Source organism: Gossypium hirsutum, chromosome A07, assembly GCF_007990345.1.
Source record: "Gossypium hirsutum isolate 1008001.06 chromosome A07, Gossypium_hirsutum_v2.1, whole genome shotgun sequence".
Classification (NCBI taxonomy): Eukaryota; Viridiplantae; Streptophyta; class Magnoliopsida; order Malvales; family Malvaceae; genus Gossypium; species Gossypium hirsutum.
The window spans coordinates 97,951,653-97,965,571 of NC_053430.1; the positions used below are offsets into that span (position 1 = coordinate 97,951,653).

The window sequence follows — 13,919 nt, forward strand, 5'->3', positions numbered from 1 at the left end:
TGATCAGAACTGAATCATAAATTTTTAGGGAAATATATTTTTATCATTATATTAAATTGAATTTTTTAAAAACTTTGAAGGACAAACACATAAATTTTAGTATTTTCATGTCCATTTTTTTAATTTCATATGCAAAATGTGATTAAGAGCATATAAATTAAATATAAGAAAACATAAATTTAATCTTCATAGCCTTATTATTTATTTAATTATGTTACTTCAATTAATACAAACATGGCTAAGGGAGGTAGATAGATAAGTCCTTGGTCCCCAATTTTTATTTTTTTTTATAATTGTGGTTTAGTGGGATAGAAATTGTAAAATTACAAGTTAATAAAATGATAAACTTATATTTAAATTTTTTAAATTTGTAATTTAATTTTGATTTTCCCGTCTAACTTTGTTCTAATATTTATAAATAGAGGAGGGATTTTTTCACAATTAATATTTTAACGATTTAATCGTTGAATTTATTAATATAATTGTATTAGTCATACACGTAAGTTTTTGAAAAGATCTAATATCTCAGTCATATTGGTAAAGGCAAAACCAGAACTTTTTTTTTGAGGGGTCAAAATTAAGTTGTATATTTTTATGAAAGTAAAAATGCAATTTCACCACTTTAATAGCTTTTATATTTATGATTTTTAAAAGGCTAAATCAATAATTTATCATTCTTAAGGGTTAAAGTGCAATTTTACTATGTACTAACTTAATCTTTTATAAATTTTGAAGAAAGAAAAGTTGAATTTTCCGTTTAAGGGGGCTGGGGCCGCTACCAACATGTCGTCACCACTATTTATTAAATGGTTGAAAGTTTTTTTATATAAAATAAATAACTTAATATTTTTAATTTTATATCAAATTTGACATGTATAATCTATATGAATAGAATATAGAATATGATAGTTGTATCTATGCGTGAATCCCTCCCGTATATATTAAATAAATAAAAGTAAAAGTAAAAATAAAAATTTATATTTATATTCTTATATTTATTTATTTGTAATATTAAAATAAATAATATTTTGCAAAATAAATGAATGCATACTCTTCAAAGACCCAAACGTGTCAACCTTAACTTGGAGATAACGTGGCAAAATCAGAGATTGTTGGTTCCATGTTGAGGAATAATACCCACCCAAATCCAATTATATTTTTATTTTAGATCTCAATGGCTTAAAATATTATGAAAATATTTTTAATTCATATTCAAATAATCATTATGTGCAATAAATCTTTCCGAGTTTTTTAGAATCAAATCGGTGATTGAATTGTTCAGGTTATCAATTTATCAGTTTAATTGATTCGATCTGTATTATTATAGATCATTAAAATTCATAAAAATAAAAAAAATTGGTTCAACTGCCAAGTTCAATCGGTTTTTTACAAGGTTCAACTAGTTCCTAAGTCAATCAGTCTAATACTTCTCTTCGAACTAATACTCTGACTAATTCTTGATCCGACCACTTGTTTCGATCCGATTCAAACAACCATGAAGATAACTTTTTTTTTATTTGTTTTGTCCTAGACTCATGTTTTAATTTGTCTCACCAAAAGGCCAGAATTATTATTTATTCTAACATTAACAACCTAGAATTTTATTTTTTTTAATATTCGAATGAATAATGTGTACTCTAATAATAATCAATTTCGACAAAGGACCTTAAAAAATTTATAGTATGAGTCCCTAGTTTTATTGATTTCCCGGGTAAAAATATTTTTAAATCCACATCCATTTTCAATTCGATTTGATTAATTCAAAACATCCTTGAATTCGTGTCTGGTTGATGTTAGGTGGGGGCATGAATAAAGGGACGAAGGGGAAAGAGTGAGGTTGGCACAAGTCTTTTGTGTGAAGAGATTGATAAGTGAGAATGTATATATACAAGTTATTTGGTTTCTAAGCCGTGTGTCACCTTGTAAGGCCTTTTTAAGTATGCTTGATAATGAGTCAGCGTAGTGATAGATGATGCACAGAGAGGTTTCTGTTATTGGGAAGGTGATGGATCTTCTGGTATGGTCCTAGTGAAGTAAAGCAGAGCAAGTCACACTAAACTCAACCAAGTTCGGATTTTGTTTTTTTTTAAAGAAACCAAACAACAATTTGGACTGATCAACATATAATTTCTTATTTAAAATAATTAAAGTTAAAAAAAAAAAAAAGGCTAGATTATTTTTTTATTGATGTAAAATTTCGTAAGTAGATAATAGAAGTATAATTAAAAGTTGAATTTTTTAAGTGGATAGCTTTTTTAATATATATATATATATGATTGATTATCAAAGTGTATTGGTATCGGAATATATCGGGCGACTGCTCTGGCTTTGCAGCCGGATAAATTCTGTATGCCATGGTTGCAATTGGGATCACTCCTTTGCCAATGCAAAGATGTGAAAGCGTTAAACGCCTTACAATAACCTCCAAATACACAAAAGAGAATTTGAAAATACTCATATTATCCGACATTTACAACCAATGTTTTTTAAACTAATCAAAGTCATCGATTCTTCGATCTGACTAGTTCGATTAAAAATCATTAAAAAAAATCCAATTCAACCGATCTAACCGATTCAAAATCCTTCTCTGGACCAATACCTCGGTCGGCTCCCGATCCAACCAGTCTGACCAGCCAGTCCAGTCGAATTCAAACATCCTTGTTTACAACATAGATAAGAGTTACATGCCACAAAAATGATGGTTGCCATTGCTATATTGCAAATAATAATGTGTTCCATTGAATAAATCAAAAACCCTATTGGCTAGAAATAGTACATTATAATTCACAGGGTAAAAAAAAAAAGAATGCTATTGACAACATCTCAATGTGGTGTGCAGCACTCAAAAGCAAGTAATATCAACTCAACTGAGTCAACTCACTAATCTACAATCAGAAAAAAGTTCTATCTTACAAAAAAAGAAGAGAATAGGGCATAGGATAAACCTGGAAACCGAGGTGCAAACCTGAAGTTCGGATTAGCACGAAAGAACAAATACAATACATTGTCCGAATCCTCTTTTATGGCATCCTTGTAATTGTTCTCTTTTTCAAACAAAAAAGGATGCCAGTGGATGAGGCATTGTCATAATCCTTTTTCCCGCATTTGAAACCACCCACTTAATAAGAGAACTCATGACCTCGCGTTGAGATGTATTTCTTAACCCAGATGGCAATGTCCTCGGCACAAGCCTGAGCTTGAGGAGTCTTTAAAAGCATGTCAAGGGTTGCAAATTCATGAACTGCATCTTTATACTCAAGAACAGGTGCGTCAACGTTTACTTTCCTAAGTGTCTCTGAGTAAGCAATTGCTCGGTCTCTCATCCAGTCATGTTCTGCTACGACGGTCAGTGTTGGTGGCATTAATTTAAGAGGAGGTCCCCTGTCTGAAATAAGTGGATTGGCGGCTGGATGGTCAAGGCTGAACTCTTCCTTCGGAAGAAAGAGTTTCCATGCAAGTAGGCACATTGCCTTATCATAGAAGTAAGAGTTTGCCAACTTTATTTCCGATTGTGTCGGGACATTTCCAATGAAGAATGGGTACATTAGGACCTGTGCTACAACCTTGACAGGATCCAATCGCTTGCCTGCCTCGACAGCCTTGCGAGCCACATAATCCACAATGTTCGCTCCACAACTCACCCCAAGTAGAACACATCTGTTTAAACGATATATCAAAATTAAACATTAGGCGAAACAGCAATACAAAAATTTAAGGAATCAATAAATTAGAAAAAAAGTTGTAAGAACCAGCAATTTTACAGCTTTAACAATTAAACATGATTTGCCAACATTATCTCATATCTCTCTCTCTATATATATATGTGTCAGGTGTGAGATCAAACTTGGGCTCAATTCATATAGATTCTTTACCAGAATTCTATCTCACTCAAAAGCATGGTTTCCAGGTTGATTCGGTATCTTTTGCATGCTTTTGTTCCCCATGAAAACTATATACTCAACAAATACCAGAGATTACAATTGAGAAGTTTGTTTACCAGACTTAAGAAGCATAAACGAACATGATACAATCAATTGTCAACCAGACATTAAGCAATAACTCAAACTCTAGCTATACATACTGTCTCAATAGCCTTTGATCATAACATGTGAACGTAAAATGCTACGTGATACAATGGAAATAAGAAAATTCAGGCATAAGTTGCTTAAAAACAAGAATTAAAAATCATGTTCAAGCAAGCCCCGTCCACAATTCAAGAATTCTCAGGACAAAATCTAATGGTATTCTTAAAAGTATATACTCTCTTTCTAAGGCTTCTGTTAAACCAGTCAAATCAAAATACACAAGAACATAAGCCTAGGGTAAATCAAAACAACTTTTTTATCCTCAAAATAGTAAAGAAAAGGATGAATGCATACTTTTTTACCATCAAAGGACCTCTATGCCACAAACATAAATTAAAACTATAAATAGGTACACAAGCTAGAATCAAGGACAACCATGAACAAAATGTATATATATCTTAAGGACATCCTAGCTTAGACAATCAAATCGAAACACAAATGAAAGGAAGAGAAATGCTTTAGATATACTTTTTTAATTTCAATGTTGAGATCACAATGTGAGATTACAGAAAACATAAATGAAATCAAGAGGTGGTCATGGTGCACAAAAGACAAAGACGAAGCCACAAAAACTTTCCTGGAAATTTCGGGTTTGGAGATTGAATAATATAGTTTCTAAAAGTTCATCATACACAGAACGACAGCTTACTGCAAAGAGCAATCACAAGATATCCATTCAACCTATATCTACTCTCCACAACCACAACCACAAGATATCCGAACCATATTTACTCTCCATTAAAACCTCATTCAAAAGTATCCATTCAACCTATATCTATCTAATCCAATCATACAAATTCAAGTTTACAAGTAGCATTTCCCTAATTGAAATGCACTTCCTAACTCCGAACCATCTCAACTAAATAAAATGCCTATAAAATCTACCAATCATCGAATCAAGCATAAAAATTACCCACATTGCATCTACTAAAACCGAACGAATTTAAGCTTAAAAATTCAAATTTCCCTAATTGAAATGCACTTCCCAACTCCGAACCATCTCAACTAAATAAAATGCATATAAAATCTAACGATCATCAAATCAAGCATAAAAGTTACTTACATTGCATCTACTAAAACCGAACAAATTTAAGCTTAAAAACTCAAATTTCCCAGATCAAATTATCCTTTCTAGCTCCTCTCCTTAACAAAACCAACAAAAACCAATGCATAGAAATTACAGCAGATCTAAAAAACACACACAAAATCAAAGATTGTAGCATTCCATTCATGCCTCGGATCGAATTACGGTTAAATAATTCCAACACTTTTAACCTAATAAATGAAACAAGATCCAAACTTTATATAGGAATAACAACCTTGATGGATCTCCATGAGCAGCCAACCATGGCTCAACTACTGAAGCCCCGAAAGTATCCACAATATGTCTCTGAACTTCAGCCTTGGTGAACTCTGATCCAACCCCACGCGCTCCACTCCCCATCGACTTACTACACTCGGATAAATTTGCTTGCTTTGCTAACCAGTTCAACACCTTCAATCCATCCTCAAACGCTGCCGGATACTTATTCTCCGGTGCCAGCCTGTAACCGACGGCGATGACTATAACATCACACAATTTCGCTATCCTTCGACAAAAGTAATCGTTAGCAACCGACTCATTACTCCCACTCACCCAACCACCTCCATGAAACTGTAACATTATCGGTAATTTTCGACAGTTTTGAGGTGATGGTGAATAACCTCGATAAACATTGTTGTCAGATCTTAAATTTAAACCCTCTAAACTGCTTCTTCTCGGATCGTTTCTCGGAGCTCCGACATTCGACGGGGCATAACTACTCCGGCGGTGATTATGGGAATTCGGGTCATCATTTCCGGACGATCTGAGATTGGGTTTCAAATCGGGCTGTTCTGGAGGAGAAAGGGACGAATCCGGGAGGAAGATCCGAATAGAAAGAGCAGTGAATGGATCGATGTGGATGTCTTTAGTAGCGACACCATCGGTGAACGAAGGATTGGAAGCGGAAACGGATTCTTCGGGTCTGGTAGTAACACCATACGGATTGGATGATTCGTCAATAGCGTTTTGGATCAGGTTCTGCAACCGATGCTTCAAGAGGAACTTGAAGAACACACTGTATAATTTCAAAGCTACGCTTGGCATTTCCTTTGAAAATTTTCTTTTCTTACAAAAAAAATAAAAGAAAATCCCCTTTTTATGATGTTCTTGCTCAAAAACAAATCTGGTTTTTTTTTCTGGGATTTTCTTTTATGGGTTTGCAAAAACCAGAAATAAAAGATGAAGCCCCCCCTTTTTTCCTTTTTGTTTCTTTGTTTTAAATAATTTGTATTGTTTTTTGGGGGGGATTAAGGTTAAGGTAAAATCATGGTTTTGGGGGAAAGGGGAGTTGAAATTGAAATGGTTAATTAGGATTGAAATTTCACATGAAATTAGGGTTTTTAAAATCTGGAGAGTTCTATGGAAACAAGAAACTGGATGGTTGGATGATGACATCTTACATTTACATTCAACAACTGTACCAATTTTTTATTTAAATGCTCTATTAGTTTAAATTTTTGAATGAGTTTAAATACTGAGGTCCGGTGCAATTCGTTTACTTTCGTTACTATTTTTGTATATTAATTATGGGTAAACATATCGTTTATCTAAATTTACCTTTAGTTATTAATTATTAATTTATTTTTTATTTTAAATATGAAATTAAATTTTAATACAAATTTTAGTTTAACAAAATGATTTTACCATTATTAAATTAATTAAGTTTTCACCCTATACAATAAATCTACTCTAATAAATACAATATATGGTGCTCAATACTCATAAATGTTGAGTTTGTAATAATTTTTTTATTTAATGTAAATTTAATTTTAATAAATATATTTCATAGAGTTCAACACCTATAAGTATCGAGTTTTATAGAATAAGACAGTTTACTATAAACCTAACATTTATAAATGTATTAAATGGACTTCAACACTCATTAGTGTCGAGTTTATCTAGAAATTAAAATTTAATTGTTTAGCTCAACTAACCATAATTAATTAGAGGCGTCGACTTCTTACAAAAAGTTATATTATAATGCTTATAAATATCCCCTCCCTCATTTTGTTTGTTCACCTAAGCTAAAGTTATCTCTTATCATTGTCAATTTCTAAGTTCATTTAGAATTAGCGGGATTTTTTAAGGTGACTGAAACACATTTTATTCGGTTGCGACTACTATTTCTTGCTACTTTAGTAGAAAGGTGGAGATGATATGTTATTACTTTTCACTTCGCTTACAATAAAATAACAATCACATTGGAAGACATAGCTCTCGTCATGAACATTCCAATTGAAGGAGCCATTATCGTCGGTTGATTTTGATCTCTTTGAACATGTTATTTAGGCTACTTTGTTGGTGTATTTGGAAGCGCTAGAATGCATTCATATTTAGTTCTGATTAAGTGAGTTTGAAATCGGCCATTGCACAAACTATAGTTTAGCCCTTCCCCTCAAAAAAAAAATGGAAGTTTATGCTTTGGATCCATTGTGACGTGGTTAGACTTGAAATTAGATTGAATTAACAAAGTGAGTACTTTTTTTTTAAAAGAAATTGAATTGGCCGCAAGATTCGGCTCATTTTGTTTCTTGTTGTTCTTCATTTTTCAACCGAGTCAAATGGGACGACGTCCCAGAAGAATGTAATGGTAGCACTCCAATTGCTCCTATTTATCAATAAAACCCATCATCTAATATCGATATATCTACTCTCTGAACTCAACTAAGCTTATTATGGTTTCAACTCTGGAAGTTGATGATTTTACAAACACTTTTATTTTCCTTTTAATAGTAGGTTAATTGAATGAGTGGTAAAGCTCTTTGAGTTTGCCGAAAACATTAATAATAACTACAACAACAATAACTAGAACAGCTTAGCTGAATTGACATCAAACGATTCAAATATGAATTTTATAAAATCAATAAAGTGTAAATCGACTAAAAATGAGTCATCTCAGCTATTAGTGTTCTATCCAATGATGGAGAAGAGTATCAAAAGAAAAAAAATTAAGAAAAGGTAAAAATTAATATGTTTGAGTTTTTGGATGTTTCTATTTTTGGTACACTTTTGATCTATTTTAGTTGATAATTTTTTTTTTAGCTTTTTAAGTGAAAAGATCATAAAGAAAAACAAAACTACAAAAGGGACCAAATTACAAAATGCGTAAACATTCAAAGTTAATTTTCTAAAATCAAAATAAAATTGACATAATATATAATATTTGAGGATTACAGTTTCTATTATGTAAATTTAAAAAACTGACAGATTATCTTTCTATTAACCATTTAAAGGTAAGTAATAAAAAAATATTAAATAGTCAAGCATTTTTTTTATGATAGAGTGATAATAATAATAATAATAACTTTAGAAAGATTAGTGTTGAATGTGACAATCGTTCTGCTATGGAAGGTAATGCATCATCCAATCCCTTTGCTTTAATTAGAAGCATATGTGACCTTTGTAAGGAATAGATATTGGATTGTGGTTTTCAACATTTATCAAAAAGGTTAAAAGTATTTGAGAAGTCCTTGTATTATAGGACTGAATCAAATTAGTCCCTCCATAACTAAATAAATTAATTCAATCCCTACACTATTAAAAAAAGTCCAATTTGTAACATAATTAACACTTAAAACAATAAATGATATTTTTCAAACATTAAACATTAACTCTACTTCAATATGACCTTATATGATTCCTTTCAATAGTACAATAACTAAATTGATCTATTTAATAATGAAGGGACTAATTTAATCAAGTCCCTATAATAAAAGGACTTCTCATGTACATCCACATTTATCAAGAAGTTAAATGCCATTAAGTAAATCTAAATATAAATAAAAGAACAGAAGATATATGTGGAATTCATGGTTTTTCCTTGCCACCCTTAAAAGATTATCAATGAAAAATATGTCTAAAACCCAAACTTTTTTTTTTTTTTGGTCCCTATCCATTGTAGTATATACATTATATGAATATATGAGCAAAATAGGCCTAAATTATAGGAAATCTTAAATGAACCCTGTGATACCAAAATCTAGGAAACCAAATATTCAGAAGGTGAACCAACTGGATACAATGATAAAACTCAGCTTTAATACCAAACCTTATGGTTTGCAAATCGATCTCGTAAACGTACCATTGCCAACAACAATGGTAACCTCGTGTCCTAGCCGGATCACTTGCGAGTAGTTACTTTCAGGGAAATGAGCACTGGTTGATTACTGGCAGCTTTCATTGCTGCAATCTCTTCTAACCGTTTCCATGTGGCTTCCCGTTTTGATTTAGCCTCATTTTCTCGTGCTTCTTCTTCCTGAAACATATGCAAGCACTCCTCAAAGAGCTCGGGGTCATTGTCAGAGAAAATCTTTTGGACGTTTAGTGTCAAGCTCTGCACTGCAGGATTCCAGTGGCTTCTTGCATTCCTTTCCAAGGAAGGAAAGATAATCGGAAGTATAACATTACGGTTCTGCTTTATTAGGGTTTCGATATGATGATTGTTCCATAAGAACAATGCCCTCTCGGCCACCTACAGAGTAATCAAGCTTTTCAAACAGATCAAAAGGGAAAGACTGCAACAAAATTAACATCATCCTTAAACACCGAAAATGCTATTTTGGGAACATAAATATAAGCACGCATGTTTAATGAGACGTGGTTTCACACAAGAAAAGCAGACGGATTACAATTTATCAAATGCATCAGTTTCTTCTGGACCTACTTCAGCAGAATATATCACAGGTTCACAACTGCCTTTCTTGATCTAATACTGCAACAATCAGGCTCAGATCATATGTATTCACTTCACCACCTTAAGCCACCATTAAAGCTTACTTTAAATTTGATTTACTTATTCAGTTATATTCTCTTAAGGGTCTTTTGTTAAAGAAAAATAAAGAATCGAACAGTGCAAGCAGTAAGCTGATGAAATCTTACCTGAAAATGCGAACTACTTAAGCAGCGGCCAATCTGATGGAATAAGGGTACCATGCAACGATGAAACTCCACAGATTGTGTTGCTTCCAAAACTTCCTCAAGTTCACCCAAGAACATGACTTCTTTTGAGCTATTGGTAACCGGCCAGTACTTCAGCAAGCCCCGTATAACAGTGTCAGCAAGCTTGCAGTCTTTCTCGACAAATTGAGTAATGCAGTAAGATAACTGCTGGTGGTAAGCAGGTATGCACTTCGGTTTGTGAAGTGGTATCAGTACACGAACAAGAAAGAGCTTATGTTCCTCCTTCAGTGGTAAAGCAAACCCATTGATTATACTTCCCAGTATTTCTAATAGCTCAGCTATTCCATTGTGTTTTCCGGTTTCAAAAATAAAACGGTAAAAGATGTTGTTGATTGCTTTCCGGATGAATGGACGATGGACCATGAACTTCCCATAAATTCGGTGCAGAAGAGTTTTCAAAGAGTCCCTTTCTCTGGGGTCCTCGGAATCAAAAAGATCTAGTAACTTTAGAATGAAAGTGTGATCTATATACCGCTTGGCCAGTTTTGCATCTGTCTCGGGTGACACCACAAACCTCAAGAATAACTCATAGACAACTTGCAAATGAGACCATGCAGGGTCAACCGATGGCTCCTCATCTTCCACATCAAATGCTTCTAAAACCTTGTTCTCACGTGGAGGTGAAGTAAGTGGTCTAAACAAATTCAGAGACACCGTCTTCACGAATTCCTGCATAACAATCTCTGGGAATTTCCCATTAGCAGATGAAACATAATCTACAAGCTCTAGCAAAGTTTGTCGCTTGATATCCTTTTCTTTGAGGTTTTTTGTTGGGTCACTGAAGTCAAACACGACACGACACAGGTTCAGCTTCTGGATAAACAAGTTCTGCTTCTCGGAATTCGGAATATCTTTAAAACTAGGCAATGTCTCAAATGAAGAGGCCAATACATCTCCATTCAGCTTTGTATTCACCACTTGAGAAACCTTATTCCCTTGATTCAGCCCTAAATTTGGCGTAGAACTAACACCAGAAGAGGCTGGACCGCCAGAATTTGCATTATTTCTTGAACTGGTATAAGCATTTGAAGAAGAGGCAGAGGTTCCACCTCCCTCACGATTGTCACTTGACTTAGATTGTTTCCGTGGAAGCCTATTAAATATTTGTTTGATCATCATAACATAAAACTAATTAATCTCTTCTCGTGCACTAAACAACTAGATAAGAAAAGAAAACCCTTCCAAGCAAATGCACCATCAAAAGGCTCACAAAGGAAAACATCGGCACCATAAATTGTTGGACTCATAAACAGAAAACCACTGATAAATGAGCAACTCGATCCTCACTACCACGAGTTATGTCCAACAAAGAAAATCCCTTGTTTGCTTGAACGGCAACATCAACCAACTTCATACGTTGAAAATATCTAAAACATGAAACCAGTCCAAGCCAGAGTTATCAATCAACTGTAACAAAAGCCCTTATTCATACAGCTAATCTGATTTATATTCATCATCCTTTTTCCAGGTCAGTGGCAAAGCATGCGTCATATATATGTGTGTATGTGTGTGTTGAAAATATCTAAAACACACAAATACAGCCAAGAGTATAGCAAATATAGATATGTGTGTGTGTTGAAAATATCTGACATACACAAAACCAACCCAGTCTAGAGTACATCGAACTATAAAAAAAGCCCCAATTAGTATAACTACTAATCTCATTTAAGTTCACCTTCTTTTCTCCGCTTTAGGGGCAAAGCATGCAGCAGATTATATATATATGTATATGTATATAATCTGTGTGTGTTGAAAATATCTAACACACGCAAAACCAGGCCAATCTAGATAACATCCAACTATAACAAAAGCCTCAATTAATATAACTACTAATCTCATTTAAGTTCATCTTCTTTTCTCTACTTTAGGGGCAAAGCATGCAGCATAATATATATATGTATGTATATTATCTGTGTGTGTGTTGAAAATATGTAACACACACAAAATCAGGCCAATCTAGAGTACATCCCACCATAAAAAAAGCCCCAATTAGTGTAACTACTAATCTCATTTGAGTTCATCTTCTTTTCTCCACTTTAGGGGCCAAGCATACCTAATAGTCATCACCCAGTCTAGACTACATCAATCAACTAACAAAAGCCCTAATTAATAAAGCTAATCTCATTTAACTTCATCTTCTTTTCTTCACTTTAATGGCAAGTCATAAACTAACCCATATACCTAAAGAAAAGAACCCAATTGTCTTCATCCAACCATGAAATTCAGTCCCAAAAGCTTTAATTTTGTTGCTAAATTACTTTTAAAATGAAAGGGACAAAGGATATTTACCTGTTTTGTACCTCCTTTGACTCTAATTCTCATCAGCTCCCACAAATTAACAAAAGCATTCAGCTAGATCAAAAGGTAACAAGATCTGGGTTTGATCTTAAAAACGAACCGCCATTTTCCACCAAAAGAAAGATATGCCAAAACAAAACTTTAACCATCATTATTAATAAAGAAAAGGAAAAAAAAATTAGAATTAGAATTAGAATTAGAATGAATCCTATACTTACAAAAGAGATTGCTGAGCTAATCCTTTCTTGTATATATTTTAGAATCTAAAAGATAAAAAAAATAATGGATTTAGAGAGAAAAAAAAACCACCATCAATCAATCAAAGCTTTGGGTTGTTGCTGTTGTTGATGATGTTTTGTTTTTGAAGGTAAATAATTGTCTAATTAATTATTGTCTAATTAATCATTTAAAAGAAAAAAGAAAAAAAGATTTTATCTTTTCTAAAACTTTCTCAGCAAAAATTTGAAATTTACATCCTCAAAGCTCACATTTTTTCGCTTTTGATTTTCTAAAAGATGAACATGAAATCCAAATGACGAAATTACCCTTCCCAAAAACTCACCTTTATTTCCTTTCGAGTAGGAGGGAAAGGTTAAAACTGGGAAAAGGAGACCAGTTTATCGAGGTATTGGTTTTCACGCACAACTCAACCGCGACTAGGATACTTGCCGGAGAAAAAGAATGAGAAATTTGGTTAAAGTGCGATGAAGGTCCTTGTACTTTTACCCCTCTACTTTAAAAATGAGTAAATTGGTCCTTACATGTTAAATCAAATAGCAGATTTGTCCTTCTGTTAAAGTTCCATCAATTTTTACTGTTAAAAATTGATCTTGTACATGAGTGTGAGGTTTCTATAGATGTTTTATTATTTCATCAACCATCTCAATTTTTAACAATAAAAATAGATAAAATATTTAACAAAAATAATCAGTTTGCTCTTTGATCTAACATATAATGATTTTTTTTAAGTAAATGAGACAAAATACAATTTAACTCTTAATACAATAATCTTGTTAATTTTGTTAATAAAAATTAGATTTGATTTTATTAATTTTGTTTTTTTATAAATTATTAATTTTGGTACTTAAATTTATTAAGTTGAGTTAAATTAAATTAGAAATTATATTTTTTATTATATCAACAAGAAATCAAGATACGAGCCTAAAATTGAAAATAAGTTTACTTTAATATTAAAATTAAGTTAAGGATGCATTGAATTACAAAAAAAAAATTTAAGGATTTAAAAAAAATTGTAGTAATTTAAGGGTTTTTTTTAAAGGAAAAATTATTAATTCATTCAATGAATAAGACCATACAATTCGAGAGGAAAAATAACAAACACCCATTGTACGCGTTGAAGAATAAGTTCCATCAACACAACAAAAGCTTCAGCTTCAGAATCAATAGAACATTATGGCACATTGGCAATTAACTCTATCACAACTCAAGCGCAATATATCAGGGATAATTACAAGCACTTAATACAATTATAA

The 13,919-nt window shown here is 32.6% G+C and overlaps 2 protein-coding genes across 5 annotated transcripts; both read right to left on the reverse strand.

Annotated features, from left to right (window-relative positions):
- Positions 1-2,395: 2,395 nt before the first annotated feature.
- Positions 2,396-6,576, reverse strand: LOC107926523 (probable carboxylesterase 11). Of its 2 annotated transcripts, XR_005929972.1 has the most exons (3): positions 5,405-6,576; positions 2,946-3,657; positions 2,396-2,657 (listed from the first exon to the last, which is right to left on the reverse strand). XR_005929972.1 is itself a non-coding variant. In XM_016857401.2 (2 exons), exons 1-2 carry the CDS (start codon positions 6,211-6,213, stop codon positions 3,120-3,122), a joined length of 1,347 nt encoding a protein of 448 aa, XP_016712890.2. In that variant the 5' UTR covers positions 6,214-6,576; the 3' UTR covers positions 2,689-3,119. The 2 variants fall into 2 exon arrangements, 1 of the variants encoding a protein (XP_016712890.2); XM_016857401.2 differs by lacking the exon at positions 2,396-2,657 and having other exon boundaries at positions 2,689-3,657.
- Positions 6,577-8,966: 2,390 nt separating this feature from the next.
- Positions 8,967-12,958, reverse strand: LOC107926494 (serine/threonine protein phosphatase 2A 59 kDa regulatory subunit B' eta isoform). Of its 3 annotated transcripts, none has more exons than XM_016857357.2 (4): positions 12,645-12,958; positions 12,418-12,513; positions 10,048-11,495; positions 8,967-9,640 (listed from the first exon to the last, which is right to left on the reverse strand). In XM_016857357.2, exons 3-4 carry the CDS (start codon positions 11,245-11,247, stop codon positions 9,290-9,292), a joined length of 1,551 nt encoding a protein of 516 aa, XP_016712846.1. In that variant the 5' UTR covers positions 11,248-11,495; positions 12,418-12,513; positions 12,645-12,958; the 3' UTR covers positions 8,967-9,289. The 3 variants fall into 3 exon arrangements, with proteins under 3 accessions (XP_016712846.1, XP_016712844.1, XP_040972787.1); XM_016857355.2 differs by having other exon boundaries at positions 12,418-12,565; positions 12,645-12,911; XM_041116853.1 differs by having other exon boundaries at positions 8,967-9,683; positions 12,418-12,565; positions 12,645-12,911.
- Between the last annotated feature and the right edge of the window lie 961 nt (positions 12,959-13,919).